The 17,572-nt window shown below is 56.6% G+C and overlaps 1 protein-coding gene and 1 long non-coding RNA gene across 19 annotated transcripts in view; both read right to left on the bottom strand.

Annotated features, from left to right (window-relative positions):
* LOC126036761 (electroneutral sodium bicarbonate exchanger 1-like) overlaps nt 1-17,572 on the bottom strand; it is a 340,015-nt gene that overhangs the window by 308,544 nt on the left and 13,899 nt on the right. For 2 of the 18 annotated variants that reach the window (XM_049796846.1, XM_049796845.1), the window contains exons 6-9: nt 15,606-15,767; nt 14,764-14,877; nt 14,265-14,426; nt 13,401-13,652 (exon numbers count right to left, since the gene is read on the bottom strand). The exons of 15 other annotated variants lie outside the window; for them this stretch is intronic. In XM_049796846.1, the coding sequence (XP_049652803.1) occupies nt 13,401-13,652; nt 14,265-14,426; nt 14,764-14,877; nt 15,606-15,767 (690 nt within the window). The remainder of the gene's footprint in view (nt 1-13,400; nt 13,653-14,264; nt 14,427-14,763; nt 14,878-15,605; nt 15,768-17,572) is intronic. One more of the 18 variants, XM_049796811.1, reaches the window with a different exon arrangement.
* LOC126036772 (uncharacterized) lies at nt 10,004-11,076 on the bottom strand. Its single transcript, XR_007505363.1, has 3 exons — nt 10,984-11,076; nt 10,358-10,462; nt 10,004-10,087 (listed from the first exon to the last, which is right to left on the bottom strand). It is a non-coding gene; the product is annotated as an uncharacterized LOC126036772 (long non-coding RNA).

The following is a 17,572-nucleotide window of genomic DNA, read 5'->3' as shown; positions in this document are numbered from 1 at the left end:
GGACTCCAAGGCTTTGGGGTGACCACCTCACTGGGGACCTGTGGTGGGGGCTCTGGGATATGGCCCATGGTGAAGCTGGAGGGGGAAAGCCCCAGGGCTGGGCTCCCCTTGCCAGACAGGCAGGTCCATCTGGGAGGCCGTGTTGGGGAGGACGGGCAGCGGGCAAGGCTGCAGAGGTGGCGTGGGCTGGGGCAGGAGAAGGGGCTCTGGCGGGAGCCAGGAGGCAGGGGGGTGGGGGGGGGGCATGGCTGGTAAGGAGAGACATTCCCTGCCCCCCTCCTTGCACCAGGTGCTGGGGGTGGGCACCGCTCAAGCCAGGGGTCACTGCCCATGGGGACCCTGTGCCAAGGTCAGACCTCCAAGATGTTCTGCAGCTCCACGATGCCACGGGTGCCGGCACTGCGTACCAGCACCTGCAGCATGCTGTCCATCGTGGCCAGGGTCTGTGAGGGGGACAGAGTCTTGGGGGCAGCCCTGGAAGCCTGGCAGGGGACGGCCGTGGCCCTGCGGTGCCCAGGAAGGGGCCTCGCAGCCAGGGAACTCCCCATGGTTCACCCCCTGGCACACCTTGGAGCAGAGTGAAGCATCAGGGCCCTGAGTGTCCTCCTGAGGAGGCAGGTGGAAGATGTTGCAGAAGCAGGCTTACAGGAGGCTGTTCTTCTTCTCCTGCAGAAGCAGCCCCGCTCTGCTGCGGGGACAGAGGAGGAGGCAGACCCTGGGCTTAGAGACCTGAGCTGAGCCCCATGCCATGGGGGACCCCTCAACCCTCCATCACACTGGCACTTGCCTTTGCGGGGAAAACCCTGTGGCACCCCCTGCCCTGTTCTCTGCCTCCCTCTCAGACCCAGGACTGGGGATGCCCCCCACCTGGGACCGGTGCCATCGGGGCCACCAAGCTGGGGGCTGGGGCAGGTACCTCATGGAGATGATGGCCAGCATGGCTTGCTGCTGCACCATAATGCCCTGGGGGCCAGCGGGCTCCTCTTGCAGCAGCACCTGGGGAGCACAGCAGCGTGGGACAGCTCAGGATGGGGCAGTTTCCTTCGCCCAGCAAGAGCCTGTGGGGCTGGCAGAGCCCAGGTGCCCCCATCCTGGCACCCAGTGGTCCCAAGCCCCATGGCTGGAAGGGCTGTGCCCGTCACAGAGCCACAGGCTGGCCAAGGGACCTGCAAACATCCAGCCAGGCCGCCCAGGTGGCTTTGGAGCATCTCCAAGGATGGAGACCTGGAGCAGTGCTCATCCGCAACCCCCCTGCCTGGCCAAGCTCTCATCTGCCCCCGGGGCTGTGTCGCTGCCTGCTGCCCCTGCCCCTACCCCTGCCCCTGCCTCAGCCTGACTGGCCGTCCCCTCACCTCGATGGTCTCCACCACCTCCGGCTGGCAGAAGTAAAGCATGTCCCACACAGCGGAGTCCACGCTGGTGGTGCTGCAGACGGTGCAGATGGAGGCCAGAAACCTCAGCTTCTGGGCCTCTTGCTGCCAGCCAGGGAGGAGACAGACAGACAGGCAGTGTCAGGGGGGAGAGACAGCCAGGTGGGGGGCCCAGCACAGCCCCCAGCACCTCCTGAGCACGGGACAGGGGCCGAAAGACAGGCTGGGAGACACGGGCACAGCCTCATAGAAGTGGCCACGGATACCTTTGGTCTGCTCCTGAGGAAGGCTCGAATGATGTCCAGGGTATTGTCTTCCTCCCTGGGCAAAGCCAAGGCAGAGCAGCACAGATCTGGCCAAGAGAGAGCAGGAAGGGCTGGGGGGCAAGCAGCAGGGAAAACCCGAGCCCTCTGCCCAGCTCCCAGGGATGCCACAAGCCCTTGCTCAAGGCTGGGACACCGGTGTCCCCTGTGTGCCCCAGGAGAGAGGGTGTGATGCTGGAGGGCAGCACAGGGAGGGGGCCCTGCTGTGGTCTGGTAAGGGATGCGCTGGCACCAGGGCACAGGGAGAGTCCCTGTCCCAGAACGCCAGAACAGAGCTCCCTTCCCGGCCACTGCGCTGTGGGAGCTCTGATGCCAGCCTGGCTGGGGGATGTGAGCCTGGCCCAGGACAAGGCAGGGCAGGCTGGGGAGCCCCCTGCTCCACAGCACCCGCACACTCACCTGCCCGCAGCAGCTGGACCTCGGACATCTCATGGGGCTTTGGCCTGGATCTGGGAGCCGGGGCAGCTCCAGCCTTCTCCACCCAGGCCTGCCTAACGTGGCCAGGGGGTCTCTCCGCCATCCTGCAGGAGGGAGGGAGGAAAGGGGTGAGGAGGACCCCCTGCCACCCCAGGGGTGGTGGGGGCAGAGGTGGCTGTGCTCAGGGGCTCCTCGCTCCCATCCTGTCCCAACACTGTCCTCCCAGACACTGCGGGAGCAGGGCTGGCTGCCACAGGGTGTCGCAAAGTACCCCAATGTCACTCCCCTAAGCCCCCTGATCCCCCCTCCCCAGAAGCCCTCTGGCTGCCCCGGAGCACATGGACCCCTCCTCGCCCTGGGGGGACGGGACTGGCTCCCTCTTCCTCCTCCTCCCGCTATGGGGCTGGGGTTTGTCTGTATGGGGGCATCCCCCTTGTCGCAGACACCCCTCTGTCCTCTGTCCCTTCCCTCCCAGGGCCTGGTGCCACCCCCACCTATGGCCAGGCCGAGCCGGGGAGCAGCCCCCAGCCCCTCAGGCACGCCGAGGCTCTTCCCTCGTCCTCAGGAGGCGCAGGACAAGGCCCGCCGGGCTCCCCTCGCTCGAAGGCAGGTGGGCACACCGGGACACCAGAGGCCTTCCTGTGCGCTCAGCCACAGCGATCTGCGACCGTTGGGGTCTGCTGGCTTGCCCTGGTTACGGCTGCCGCGGCAGGCGGCAGGGTTCCATCGGCCGTTCGCTGGCACGAGGGAGGGGGGGAGTCCCCCCTCCCCCCCTCCCCGGGGCCTACGCCCCCGCTGGGCTCAGCCCGGGCCTGCTGGGTCGTCTGAGCGGGCGCGGGGGCCCGGGCCGGGGTGCTGGGGGACGCGCTACGCCCGGGGTGGTGGGGCCGGGAGCGAGGTGGCGTGGGCACAGAGGGGTCGGTGCGTGGGGACGGGCGGGAGGTGAGGCGAGAGGCCGGTGGGCAGCGGGAGGCTGCGGGTCGGGCCGTTGCGGCGAGCTCGGCCCAGCAGCGGGGAGCAAGGCGGACGGCAGCGGCGGCGGGGCCGGCAGGTGGGTACGGGCGGGAAGGGGACGGGAACGGGGGAGCGGGGGAAGAAGGAAGGAAGGGGGAAAGGGGAGGGGGAGAGGGGTCTGGTGATGGGTCAGGGATGGGGTCGATGAGGGGGTCAGGGATGGGGTCAGGGATGGGTCAGGGATGGTCAGTGAGGGGCTGGGGGCCACTTGTCTGGGAGGTCCAGCCGTGGGGTGGGCGCAGTGATCAGCTGGGTGGTGCCGTTCAGGTTTGTGCAGCCTGTGCGGGTGTAGCGTGGTTTGGAGTGATGGGGGGGTGCAGGCAGGGTGGGCTGCGCTGTGCAGGGGTGCAGTCTGTTTTGGGTGCTGGGGGAGGTGCCCTGGACAGACGTGTCATTCATGCTGGGGAAGCAGAACCAGGCGCTGGTGAGCCGGTGCAGCGGTTCCTCCTGCGCAACATTCTTAGGAAAACTCTCCTTTTTCTTTCCTTTTCCTTGCTCCTTCGCTTCCAGATCTCCGTGGTCGCAGTTTGTGCTGCCTCACCTCCAGCACAGCGTGCAGAATGAAACGACGGTCACAGAATTCGTCCTCCTGGGGTTCTGCAGCACCCCAGCCCTGCAGCGCTGCCTCTTTGGCCTTTTCTCTGCCCTCTGCTCTGCCACTCTGATGGGAAACGCACTTGTCTTTCTGCTTATCTGCCTGGACTACTGCCTCCCCATGTACTTCTTCCTCTGCCACCTCTCCATCGCGGACATCTGCTACGCCTCCAGCAATGTCCCCCGTATGCTAAGGAGCCTCCTTGGACAAGGCAGAACCCCCTCCTTTGCTGGGTGTGGGGCACAGAGCCATCTTTATTTAATCTTTGCACTTACGGCGTGCGTGCTGCTGGCCATCATGTCTCACGTTCGCTATGTGGCAATCTGCCGTCCCCTGTGCTATGCCCTCATCGTGATCTGGAGGCTGCGCCTCACCCTTGCCACGGTTTTGTGGGCTTTGGTGTTTGTATTTGGTACACTGCAAGCCTCTCTGGCTTTACACCTGCCTTTCTGTGGCCCCTGCGAGGTTGTCCACTTCTCCTGTGAAATTCTTGCTGTCTCAAAGCTGGCCTGCCCTGCCGCTCCTGCCAATAAAGTCCTGATCTTTGCTGTTTGTGTGTGCTTCTTCCTCTTCCCTTTAGCCCTAATCCCGATTTGCTCCCTGGACAGCCTGGCCACCGATCTGCGCATCCGCTCTGTGCCAGGATGGCACGAAACCACCTCCACCTGTGGCTCCCACCCGACCGTGGTGGGTGTCTTTTATGGAAACGCCATCTTTGTGTACGCGGGGCCCGGGAGCGGTAACTCCTCTGGGAGGGAGAAAGTTCTTTCCCTTTTCTACAGTCTCGTCAGCCCCAGTTTGAACCCCGTCATTGACAGTCGGAGGAACAAGCAGGTGAAGGAAGCCTTGCTGAAGCTTCAGAGAAGGAAGAGGGTCTTTCATCCCCTCTAGCTGGCGCTCTAGGCTTTCACCTGTCTCCTGTCTTTCTGCTCTTTCTTCTTGAGCTCTTGCAGTATTTCTCACGGAATGTTAAGTGGTTAAAAGTGTCCTGGTTTCAGCTTGGATAGAGTTAACTGTCTTCCTAGTAGCTGGTACAGTGCTATGTTTTGAGTTCAGTATGCAAAGAACCTTGATAACACTGATGTTTGCAGTTGTTGCCGAGGAGTGTTTAGACTAAAGTCAAGGATTTTTCAGCTTCTCATGCCCAACCAGCGAGAAAGCTGGAGGGGCAGAAGAAGTTGGCACAGGACACAGCCAGGGCACCTGACCCAAACTGGCCAACAGGGTATTCCATACCATGCGACATCCCATCTAGTATAGGAACTGGGAAGTGGGGGGGGGAAATCGCTGCTCGGGGACTAGCTGGGTGTGAATGGTGGGTGGTGAGCGATTGCACTGCGCATCATTTGTACATTCCGATCCTTTTATTATTGCTGTTGTCATTTTATTAGTATTATCATTATTAGTTTCTTCCTTTCTGTTCTATTAAACCGTGCTTATCTCAACCCACGAGTTTTACTTCTTTTTCCGGATTTTCTCCCCCATCCCACTGGGTGGGGGGGGAGTGAGTGAGCGGCTGGGTGGTGCTTAGTTGCTGGCTGGGGTTAAACCACGACAGACAGAGTCACAGCAGCACAGAATGGATGCTGAAAGAGACCTCTAGAGATCATCCAGCCCACCTCGGCTGCTCGAGCAGGGCCAGCTGCAGCAGGCTGTGAGTCTGCTTCTCGAAGGTTCTATTGGCTGCGTTGCTCCCAGGTTGTGGAGCTCGCATGGCAAATGGGCAATGAAGAGGGATGAAGTTTTCAGGCACTTTCTGGCCGGTGCAGTGATTTTTAATTTTTTTTCCCCTTCTGATTTTTTCTCCCCACTTCCTGGTCTTGCGGCTGCCCAAGGTGCAGCCAGACAAGTGGAGGAGGGTCCCTGCCTGGCCTGCAGCTCCCTCCCTCGCCATTCTTGGGGTGATTTGGGGTTATGTTGCTGTGTCAGTGAGGCAAAGCTGGGCTCTTGGGGGCTGAGGTCAGTGGGACCTGAGGAAGGCCGTGATGGTCTTGAGGCTTTGAAGGGCTGTGCACCGAGCCCTGTCCCCACTGGAGGGGATGCTGGTGGTGTTCAAGACGAAGGCCTTGCAGGCCTTGTTGTCGTGTGTGCCAGTGTCCCCCCCGGCCCCCAAGGTCTGTTGTCACAGGGGCTCTGTGCTGCTTTCTGCGTGGGGCCGTGTCCGTGAGTCCTGCAGGGACCTGTCTGTCCTGGCTTCCCCACCAAAGGGCTGCTTCCCCTGGGGAAGGGGACAGGGGAGTTGTTCCCGTTCCCACCCCCCCACCATCGCCTGCCCAGCTGGTGGAGACTGGGCCCTGGGGGTGGCTGGGTTCCCCTCGTGGCTTGCTGGCTCAGATTTGGGGCTCAGTGGGGCTTTTGCACCTCTTGGGGGCTGTTTCTTGGTATCCCCTGTGCTCCCTCCCCGTCCCACACAGGCACCGAGCAGTTCTGAAGAAGGAGCTTTTAATTAAAAAGCCAAGAGAAAAGGTCCCATCCAAGCTGGTCTAACCCCTCCCTAGCCACCCCCGCCCACCCCCCCTGCCATATACCCCACCCCTCCTCTCCCACACCCCCCACTGCCCCCATCTCCATCCCTCTCACCCCTGTCTAATCCCCCCCCCACACACACACCCTCACGTTCGCTGCCAGAGCCCTGCACTTGCTGGGTGCCATTGGCAAGGAGCTCTGCGCCTGCCTCTTCCTCCGCTTGCCTGCCGTGGCAGGTGGGGACGGTGGCAGGTCCATCCCCGCACCCTGCCACGGCTCCTGGGGCTCCATCCCGTCGCCGTTGACTATTTTGAGGCTCAGCATGGCGTCGCTGAGCTCGGGGATGCAGTAGTCGGGGGTGAGCATCTCCTCAGGCAGCGAGAGCGAGCTGAAGTCGTGGTCGGGGGTGTCTGTGCTGGTGCCAGCAGCATCCTCAGGCATGGAACCTCTGCTGGGAGCATCCTGGCTGACCCCCACTCTATCCAGGGCGCAACCGAAGAGCCTTAGGGCCTCTTCCAGGAGCATCTCCTCGGACACTGCAAGGTCGCCAGCAGTGTCCCCAAGGGCTTCGTTGTTGGCGGCAGCGCAGGGGCTGGTGTGGACATCGCTGCCCAGGGGTGCCCCCACAGGGGTGGCCGTGCTGGCGATGTTGATCTGTGCCAGCTGCCCCTTGATGTGCTGGTAGCCAGGGATGGACACTGGCAGCTCCAGAGGGTCTGGGGCCACCCCACTCCTCTGGTTTTTGTAGGGTGTGAGGTATCGTGGTTGGCCCTGGGGGGCCCCGCAGCCCCCGGGACCCCACAGGGCAGCACCCGGCAGAGAAGCGGCGCCTTGGCCAAGCGTGGCGGTGGCCGGTGGAGGCAGGTCGGTGGTTGTCCACTGGATGCGGAAGACCCAGGGGTCGAAGAGGCAGCCACATGGAGCCCTCTGCAGACCTGTGTGGGTGAGGGGGAGCTGTGCTGGGCTGGGGGAACTGTCCAGGGGCACCCGCTGAGCCGGCCCCGATGGCCGACATCCCCCAGCTCTGGGCCAGGGGCGTGGGGAGCTTGTGGCCGGGGTGATCCCCACGGGGTGAGCCGCTGTGCCGGTGTGACAAGGTTGCAAATCAGGGAGGAGACTGGCATCTAGGAGGTGAAAGGGGAGAGGTGGCCCCAAATATTTGGGGAATTCTCTGCAGATGGGCTTTACTGGTCACGCGCCACCCGGGCGAGGGCAAGGATGCTCACCGGGGCTTGCTGAACCCCCATGCGAAAAGTGCCGGGGGAACGGGTGTGATGGGGATGGCGAAGGGGCCAGAGCAGACTGGGGTGCCATACCTGCTGGTGGTGCCTGGGGGGCCCGGGCTGCAGGGAAGGGCTGCTCCCGTGCGGGCAGGCGGCATAGGTTGGCTGAGCCTGAGAGAATGAGACAGGAGCGATGGCCGGCGGTCACCTCTGCTCTTGTCCTCCAAGAGCATCCCTGGGCTGCAGGGGTTGGGGTCGGTCCCTACCTCAAGGGTAGAAAGTTTTCGGGAGCACGAATGGCTGGAAAAGCTGGAGCGCTGGGGGGCCCCAGGGCCCAGGCAGTGGGAGCTGCGTTGGTGGCCGCGCCATGGTCCCTTCTGGCTGTTAGCTGCCAAGGACTCTTTGGCGTCTCCCCGGAAGGAATGCGGGGGCTCCCTGTGTTCCGCCCCACCCCCAAGAGCCTCCCCAGCTCCTCCTGGGGAGGGAAAGAGTTAAGGGAGGCTGGGGTGGCCCCGGGGCCTACAGGCGGCTCTCGGGGTCTGCGGGTGCAAATGCTCTTGGCTTTCAACAGTATTTTTCCGGTGGGGGAAGAAGAACAAGTTGATTCAGCCGAGCCGAGTGGGCACCAAGCTGCAGCCACAGCCTCCTTGCGCCAGATGGCAAATGCGTTTGTGACCGTTGCCCGCGCTTCTGTTCACTGCGTTGACCGGAGCGAGGCAGAAATAGGAAAAAGGACGTCGAGGGCATGAAGGAAGGTCACGCGGTGTCGCTCGGTGGCACGCTTTCCCCCAGCCCTCGCTCCAGTAGTGCTGTCAGGTCTTTCAGTCTCCTGCTGGGAAAAGCAGCAGCTCTGGATCCCCCTGGGAGGGGGTGGCCCTTTCCCTGGGTGCGTGACACCCCGGAGGAGACAGTACCCGCTGCCGCGTGCTCCCAGAAAAGGACTGGATTCTGCCCAACGTCCGGTGTCAGGGCGCTGGGGCTGTTTGCGCTCTACGGGATCCCAGGGATGGGGTTAGTACATCCCCTCCTCGTGCTTGGAGGATTCGGCGCTAGCAAGGACACCCCAAGGGTACCAAGGACACAGGCCTCTCGCTCCCGCTGTGTGAACAGTGTGTGGCCTGGGGGAGTCGGGACAACTGCCGTGAACCGGAGGCCAAAGATCTCTCCTGGCCTGTATCCTGGTAATCAAAGAGATTGCGCTCTGTTCGTGAGGCACCTCTGGCTGCAAGATTGTGCAAGGCCACCTGCTGCGTAACTTGTGGCAGGGACCGATGCTGGGGGCATGAAGGCAAGCGCGCTTCTAAAAGCATAAAACTCCACTTCATTTCAGAGCGCAGCTGAGCCACCCCGCTCCTCAAGACTCTTGCCATCTGCACCGACCGCTGTGGCTGGGACCGGGCAGTGCTGCACATCCCAAAGGCCACCAGGTCACACCCGTGTCCCTGCCGCTTTGCCGGGAGCTTCTGCGATGCGAGCGATGTTCTGGGGGCTGATCTCTTGGACTACAGCTACCCCGTCCCTGACCGGCAGCTGGCCAGGAGGGTTGTGTCCAGGGTGGAATTCCACCTCTCTGACAAGAACCTGGCCAAGGATGCTTTCCCCCTGAAACATGTCCAGAAGAACAAGATGGGCTTCGTCAGCATCAAACTGCTGACGTCCTTGAAGAAGGTAGGCAGCGCGTTGCGTTGGCCAGCCGAGGTGGGAAGTGGCCTCCATGTGGAAGACGCCTGGATGTCTGGGTGTCTGGGTGTGCTCTGGCTGTCTGCCATGGCCAAAACACTGCTGTGTTATCAACAGCTTTCTAGCTACCAGTACAGAGCACAGCACTACGAGGGCTGCTGTGGGGTAAAGGAACTCCAACTCAGCCAGATCCAATACAGAAGGAAAGTGGAGAAACAACAGAGGGAACAGCCCAGGGACACAGAGCCCCAGGTCTCATCTGGCCGCTCCTGTGACCATACGGTGTATGCAAAATCAAATACCTGAAGTGCTCCCTTAGATGCAGTTTACAGCCAGGGGACAAGAAGGTGGCAGTTCTGCATTTTGCAGCTCCCAGGCTGATGGCAGAGCCAAAGCAAAAAAAACAAACCCAAAACCAAACCAACCAAGAGAGGTAAAACTGGAGCGCAGGGAGCAAATGCTTTTCTTTCACCTTAGGCCAACTGCTTGGACGCTCTCTATGCTGCCCTGCCACAGAGGGCATCCCTCTCGTACCAGTAAGAGACATAAGAGTGAATTAAAGCCAGGACCCCAAATCAGACCAAAAACCCGGTTGTGATCAAGAAGAAAGTGGAGAATGCATCAAATATAACAGAAAATTATTTTGGACATTCCCAGTTTACATTTGAAAAAAAGAGAAAAAAAAAGAGGAGGAATTAGGTATTAAAAGAGCAGCACTGAATGATAAAGCCATAGCAGTCCCTCTACCACTACAAACCCACACCCCCACACGCACGTACGCACACAGACTGAACACCACCAAACTCCCCTTGACTGTGACGTTCCCCTCAGCTTGCTGGTCTAGAGATACTGAATGCCTGAAGCACACCAAGGATAACTGAAAACATCTGCATGGCTTTAATGGGAATCCTCCAGCTGAAACAAAGCACTTTCTCCCTCTGTCTGCGTTGGCACATCCCCGAGTCACGCTCTCACTCCTCTCCTTCAAAGTCAAGATTCCTAAACGTGAAAAGCGGGAGTGGGGAAAGGCGAAGGGAAGAGAAAAAGAGGGAGAGCATCATCAGTGGAAGACCTGCCAGCTGCTGCTGATTCAGCCCTGTTTGGGGGACCACCCCAGCAGAGAGGAGTTGGTTTGCATGCCACGGTCCTCACTGCCTGTTCCCAGGGACAGGCCGTTTGCTCAGCCTTGCCGGCCAAAGCGTGGGAAAAGCGTAGGTGTGCGCCGTCGCTTGCTGAGGAGCACGGTCACGATCACATGCAATCCTTTACCTTTTTCCTCCCTGGATTCAAAGGGTTTCTGTCTTCAAAGTGAGAGCCTTCCATATGGTCGTTTGTGACATTTCATCCAGGATAACAATCTCAGAAGGATCAGTCCTGCAATAAATATTTTACATAGCAATCCGTGATTATGGGAACTGATGCCACCAAGGGCATTAGCATCAGCAAGAGGAACAGCGGAGCCCCGAGAATCAAAGCTCTGCATAACCGTGGGAGGTTTTGCTGGATGAGGAGTTTTGGGAGGCAAGCCGGGGAGCTGCAGAGCAACAGCTCTGTGCAAAGGCTCTTGCTGGGGCTTAGCCCCGGTCCGGGTTCCTAAGCCACTGCTGGTACAGATCACGCCTGCAACTCCTCATGTGTTAAGTATGAGGATCTCCAGCTACCGTAAAAGCACTGATGAGGCAAGGTTTGGGGGTCAAACGCGAGTGCTGCAGCCACTCTGCTTGCGGTCAGAGCCTTGCAATCACTTCCTGCAGCCCTGCCCCCGAATTCGATTTTCCCACCAAGCTGCCTGCTGGTTTCTGTGGGATGCCCCACAAAGAGGCAAGTGGAGAAAACTCTGCCAAACACCATCAAGCTAATCTTGCCGGGGGTCCTGGTGCTTGGTGGGGCTTTACCCGTCACTGCTTTGCTTTGGGATATCCACGTCACTGGTCTTCCCCACGTTCAGCTGAACTGAACTTGCAGCAGCAGCAGCTTCCATGGCCCTCCTGGACTCCTGATGTAAAAAAGGGACAAATCACGTTCTCTGTCTTTGATCAAAGTGGAGATAAGCTGAATGCCCAGCACAAACTTAGCAGTCTGCCCTCCGCTTCTGCCCCTTGGCAGCTATAGGTATTAGTGCAGCAGGGGAGAAACCGTTCACTCCAAAGATTTCGGGGCAGGGGGACTGTGTGTTCAAAACATGATTATGAGCAAGTCTTGCCAGCAGCAGCAGCAGCAGCAGCATCTAATAATAATCATCATAATGATAATGACCTTTGTGAAAAACGACTCGTTTTAAAAATTACACCTGTATTCAAGCGTTCAGCTCACTGCTACTTGAGGAAACAAAGGTTACAAAAGTTACAGGCTATTGGGATCTATTTCGATTGAGTGCTGATCTTCCCCCAACGTTTCCAGACAAGCTGTAAGAGAAACAGGCAATCTCACAGACACACCGAGATGTCCAGCCCCGAGGACACAGCAAGCCTTACCTCTTCTTCTTCTCCAGCTTCATTTCTGGCATCGTCCAACTTCTTCTTCCTTTCTGGCATAAGGTCATCCAGAAAGCTGAGCTCTCGCTTTGAGAAGCAGAAATCCATCGCTTTCCGGACAAATACGAGAGCCAAAACCTTCACGAATAAGAGGGAAGATGTGGTGAGCTCAGAGACGATGCCACCTCTCACAACAACGCTGCAAACACCCCGCTGCCGAGCGGTGGCAGCTCTTACCATCATGGGAAAGATGATGGCGGCACAGGACACCTTGATGGTCCAGAGCAGGACGAGGCAGGTCAGCTGGATCGCCGTGAAGAAATGTACCTTTCGCAAGGGCACGTGCCGCAGGTAGATGAAATCCGGCTGGTGTTTCGCTGGCATCCAAAACAGCTTCAAGCGATCAAAGAACTGCGAAATAAAAGGGAAAGGTTGCCACCTTGGGACTGCGGCAAGTTGCTGGCCCTCTCGAGACGTGGAGGCACTTTGCAGCATCTCGCTTGCCGTCAGAAATCCTGGATCCCACCGCGTTCCTCCTGGGAGCAGCACCCATTTTCCCTTCGTTCCATCTAGCAACCGGCTTGCCCCTGAGAGCTGTCCACCAAACGGCAACTATTCCATGCCATTCCATTATTAGCATTTCTCGGCCCACTGAATCCCCCCAGCGAGGATTTCCACCAGTGGTAGAAACTGCCTTCCCTTTGCACTGAATTCCCCCGCTTTTCACGTAACCAAACACTGACCTGCCCTAAACCCTGCAACAGAGAGCGCTGAACTTGCCTGGTCCTCCCAGCCCTCTATACCTCCTGTGCCTCCACCAATCTCTTTCTTACACAAAAGAGTTTCATTGCTTGCTCTGCGAGAAGTTTTTCCCATGCCACTGCTTTTTTCCCTGCTGCTACAGAGACAAAATACCAGGGAGCCGACATGCTGCACGCTGTAAAAGAGTCCGTACCTGAATTCTTCTGAGCGACGACACACCCATGTAGAGAAAGACGCCATAAAGCACAGGCATTGGTATAAACTGGGGGGGGGGGGGGAAGAAAAAAAAAAGAAAGAATGCAATCGTTTCTTTTTCTGTATTGCATTTTCAGTATTACCACCCTCTTCCACAGGCACTGCCTAAAATTGCTTGAAGCTTTCCAGCTTCCATTCAGGCTTAGAGATGGGTCAGATATTAACCATTGTTTTGCCATTTTGTGCGCACGAGTGAGCTAAGGCTCTGCTTTAGGCTGAACTTGGGAGTTATCTCTCCTCAGAATAATCCTATTTTCCAGAAAGGTTGGAGAAAATAGGCGATTTCACCCGTGCTACCCTATGCCGCATTCTCTGGCGGTAGAAGAAACACTTCTGCCTATTCTTGGGGCAACAGGCAAAGGCCACAGGCCTCCTTTTAGCCTAGAGACGAGATTACTTTGTGGGAGGAACGTGCAAGGAAGCCCACAGGGATGACCTCAGTGTGTTTAGCTCCTGGGAACGGCTGCTCCCGGGCATTTGGGGAGCAAATTGCAGCCACTAAAGGCTGCCTGTTTGAAACAGAGCAGATGTGCTCGTCTGAATATGCTCAACTGTAACCCATAAACATGGGTGGGCCTGAAAGACACCCAAAAATTCAAACAGTTGTGTTGCTTGCTCACCTCGAGCACACCAAACGGGGGCCTGAAGGGCTGCAAAACCTAACCGAGGCTGGTTCCCACCGTGGGTCAAGCCCCAAGGGTTGGGACCACCTCCTCCTCCTCCACTCCACAACTAACTACTCAGGCCTGCAGAGAGGGGACTGTTTGTCTGTAACCTCCAACAAGCTCACGGTTGTTGGGTGGTTTGCATTTTCCTCTCACCTTTAACACGGAAGTGAAGAAGACAGAGCAGCCCATGAGCACAAAGATCAGCAAGCCAGTGACTCTCTGCTCTCGTATCCCCAGAAACTTGGGTTGTTCTCCTGGAGCTGAGCAGTCAGACTCTACTTTGAGGCTATTCACGTGGGTGATGGACAGGACGGTCGCAGCCACAAACCAGGGCAGTCCCATCACAGAGCACACCCCGAGCATCACGGCCACCACAAAAAGGTCCAGGTGGTACCCGCATCCTTTCTGCAGGCAGGAAAACAAGAAACAGAGCATCCCATAGCACAAGAGCAAGGATAACGTCGCAAGTCAGACTCAAACCCTGCTCGAGCACAAGTCAACTTCTTCAGAATTCAAAACAAGAAATGGAAACAAGCAAGGGTGTATGCAGGCTTTGCACAAGCACCTGGCATGAAAATCTGGCAGGAGTTCAGACACAATGGATATGCAGAGCTTGTGCATTAAATACTTCTCCAAAAAACAACAAGCCACAACCCAAAAGCACCAAACCATTTTTTCCACTCACAAAGAAAACTGTACCACTTGCAAGGAAGGTGTGACTCTGAGTTATCCCTGGCAGCGCATCAAAACAATTCATTCCCCACACCTGCTGCTGCTGCCATTTTAAAACAAAAACGCAGTTCTCTATTGCTCCAAGATTAATTTGCTCCTCCAAAAGGTTGCTCATCTATACTGCCCTGTCACTTGCTCCCTGCATCATCGTTAATCCAGGAGAGCATCCTGCCACGCAGCCTGACCTTGTCCCAAACCAATGCCTTCAGAAAGCATCGGGAATAAGAGCTTCCCCCCAGACCTGCAGCCCAGAAGGGGCTGGAGTCATCTCTCGCAGGCCCTTACCTTCAGCTTGTGCTCCTTCCTGTTCACAATAACGGCACTGATCTGCTGGTCCATGAATATCAAGATGGTGCAGAGCAGAGCTGGGACGAGCGCAGCCAACACCGTCCACCAAGGGTTGGGTCCTATGGGGTTGATGAACCACCCGCGGTCGTCTCTGGTAGGCTGCAACAAAGCCCACACATCAGCATCGTCTCCCAGCCCAGGCACTCCACTGGCTTTCATTTTCCCCTCCCTCCTTGCATCAGAGCACCTCCCAGCCCTGGCTTCATGTCCCCCTCTCCCGGGGGCTTCAGCAGTGCCAGTCTCCTCCTTGCAAGCAGCTCTAGATACTTCCCCTGTAGGTATCTAGTTTTGGGGCCATCTTCTCATTTCTAGGAGGAAGCAAGGCACTTGGAGGTGGAAGAGGAGATGGTCACACCACCAGCATCTCCTCCAGACTCAGCCCTGCCCTGCCCCGGCATCACCTTGTGGCACTCCCACGTGCCAAAACACCCCGTACCTTGAACGCATGGGGGACCTGGAGCTTCGGCAATGGGATCCCAACCACAAAGTCAAGGAGCACCATGATGACAATGGTGAGGAAAACAGCAAAGTTGCTCACTGTGGACCGTACCTGGGGCGAGAAACCAGAGGTGAGAGGGGCATGGCAAACAGGGCCGTAAGGTGAGATGCAAGAGTTGCAGACATCCACAACATTAAGGCTGCTTAACCAAATCCCACCACCCCTCTGAGCACATGCAGCCTGATCCCTTGCTTAGATACTGCTGCTGTGTTTGTCCCTGTGAGATCTGGGGTCAGACAATAAAAAAAAGCTTAACTAGGCCAACAAGGGTTGGTTTAAGTCAAAATCTAAAAATAATAATAATAATATTAAAAATAAGAAAACACATGTCTGCCACTACAGCTACACTCACAGCTACAATGGCAACAAGGCACTGAGGCATCCTTTAGTCCTCAAAAGGAAGCTCCTCATTCGAATCTACTTTCCACTCGAGCACATAATGCGCAGAAGGTAGGGGAAAAAAACCAAACCGAAAACCCCAACCCCCAAAACTTTGGGAAACCTGACTTCCTACTACCTGAGGAGAAGAAAAAAAATTAAAAAAAATCAAACCCCAAAAATCTTCAATCTGGGGCAGGTCACGAGGCAGGTGGGAAACGCTACGATGATTTTGCACTCATGGAAATGAGTGTGGGACATCCAAGCTCTTGGAGAGCTTGGCCTGCAAGGCCAACGTTTCCCAGCTTGACCAAGGCAGGGCAAATACTGCTTAGTGCTCCAGGAAAGCCATTTTGGGAAACGAGTGCGGAGATGGACACTGGCCACCTCCTTCTACTTACTCTGGTTGGAAAGTAGCGGCTGGTTTTAAACTTCTTCAAGAAGCTTGACAGGGCAAAGGTGGCGAAGAAGAGGATGCAGCACCAGAAGAATACATCAGGGGTGTAGGGGCCGTCGCGTCCACAGGCAGGTCCTTGAAACTCCCCACGCAAATACTGACATTTCTGGAGAAACAGAGCGTCAGGACACAAAGGCAGTGCACGTGCGGCAGGGAAACCTCGCATAGCTAGGGGGTTTTGAGGATCTTGGTCCAAGATCCACAACCCTGTAACTGCTCCTGCCAATGGAGATTTATATTTAATGAGCAGCAGCAGCTGAACAAGTGACACATCGAACTACACAGCGGAGAAATGAGATGTGAGGAGACACCATACGCTAGTAACACATTACAAGAAACACTCATCCAGGTGACACTCTTCCATCAGTTGCTTGCATTCATAGCACTGTGTTTCCTTAACTGCATCTGGCTTCAGTCCTCACATCTTCCCGCAAAAAACAACATGCCAGGCTCTCCCAACCCTGTGAAGAAAACCTCATCAGCTTTCCTAACTAAAAAGTAATTCTTTTAAAAATTATTTTTAAACCTGAAAAGGACTAGGATTCACAGGACTAGCATCATTACATTCACTTCACAGTCCTCCTCAAAATGGGAGAACAAAAGATAATTGACATGACAAACGCCACAGTTACAGACGTTCCTTCCTGGGGGTGCAGTTCGCACACCTAGGAGCTCATGCATGCACGAATGGGTGACGCCAGGCAGCAGACTTCTTACGTGCCTCTGACCTCAGGAAGAAACAGATAACATGAATACTTTTACTCCATTTGCATCCTGAGGACCAGAGATGAAGCCCAAGATTTGCCTAGATGACACAGTCAGTTCCTTTAAGGGATGAAATTGTTCGTTTGAGTTTGGCTTCAAGGACTCCCACAGCTGGCGATTAACTAAGAGGTATGCTACAGTGAGGAGCCCGACACACAGACTGCAGGACAACTCATCACGCCAGGCCTCTGAGCTTGCAGTTCTCCGCAGGGCCCGGTGCTGCCTGAGCAGGTGGATGGACTTCCCAGTTCCAGAAATACAAGCTCGTGAATCAAACCCTCCTCAAGCACGCAGGCAAAACTGGCTGCGCTTTAGCGAAGCAAACCAACAACGAGGCTTCCTTTGTTTGGGTGCCTCCTGTCTGACGATGCTCTGGGCTACTTTCTCTTCCTGGCAGCAACAGGAATAAGTTGCTCTCATACCTACCAGCTTCTGACAGAGAAAGAGGATGATCTCGTTCTTGCCTGCTAGGACCAGGGGTGGCAATAACGCAGTCTGCCGAGACTGGAAGGGGATGCCTTGGAGGCGGAAACACGCGGGTGTTCATTACTCCTGGGCACTCGGAATCACGGGAGGAGATGATGCCGAAGGGCCTGATCCGATTCACAAACTGACGCACCTTAGGACTGAAAAGGCTTCTCCTTCCACTAACTTACTTTTCTCTGCAACAACAGCCTCAGGAGAGTAACTTCTCCGTAACCCTTTACACTACAGCAACTACAATACTTAATCCTAATGTACCTTACAAGAAAACTACTGCGGTCTTCTCTACTAGAGGGCCAACGCTGCTGCGCTTTACATTTTATTAACCTTTTGAAACAACGCACTAGCTTTCCTTGCAATCGCATTACGTGGGCTTCCTGGGACTTTATATATGCACGTTCGTTTTCTCTGGCTAAATCAGATTTGGAACGCAGGGGTGGCCATCTGAAAACACTGCAAAACATTCTTTTTACATACATCAGTTCTCTGGTGAAGGCAACAACTGAGGAGGATCTTCAGCTAATGTAAAACTGCGAAGCTCAGAGGAGTCGTACTCCAGCTAAAGATCTGCGCACTACTAGGCAGGAATGTCAAATTAAGCAATGCCCAACAGATACAAGTCATTGGACCTTTTCTTTTACAAGTAGGAAAGAAAGGGTACAC

This window comes from Accipiter gentilis, unplaced genomic scaffold (genome assembly GCF_929443795.1).
Source record: "Accipiter gentilis unplaced genomic scaffold, bAccGen1.1, whole genome shotgun sequence".
Taxonomy (NCBI): Eukaryota; Metazoa; Chordata; class Aves; order Accipitriformes; family Accipitridae; genus Astur; species Astur gentilis.
Note: the sequence above shows the minus strand (reverse complement) of the source record. Positions and strands in the feature narration are given on the sequence as shown.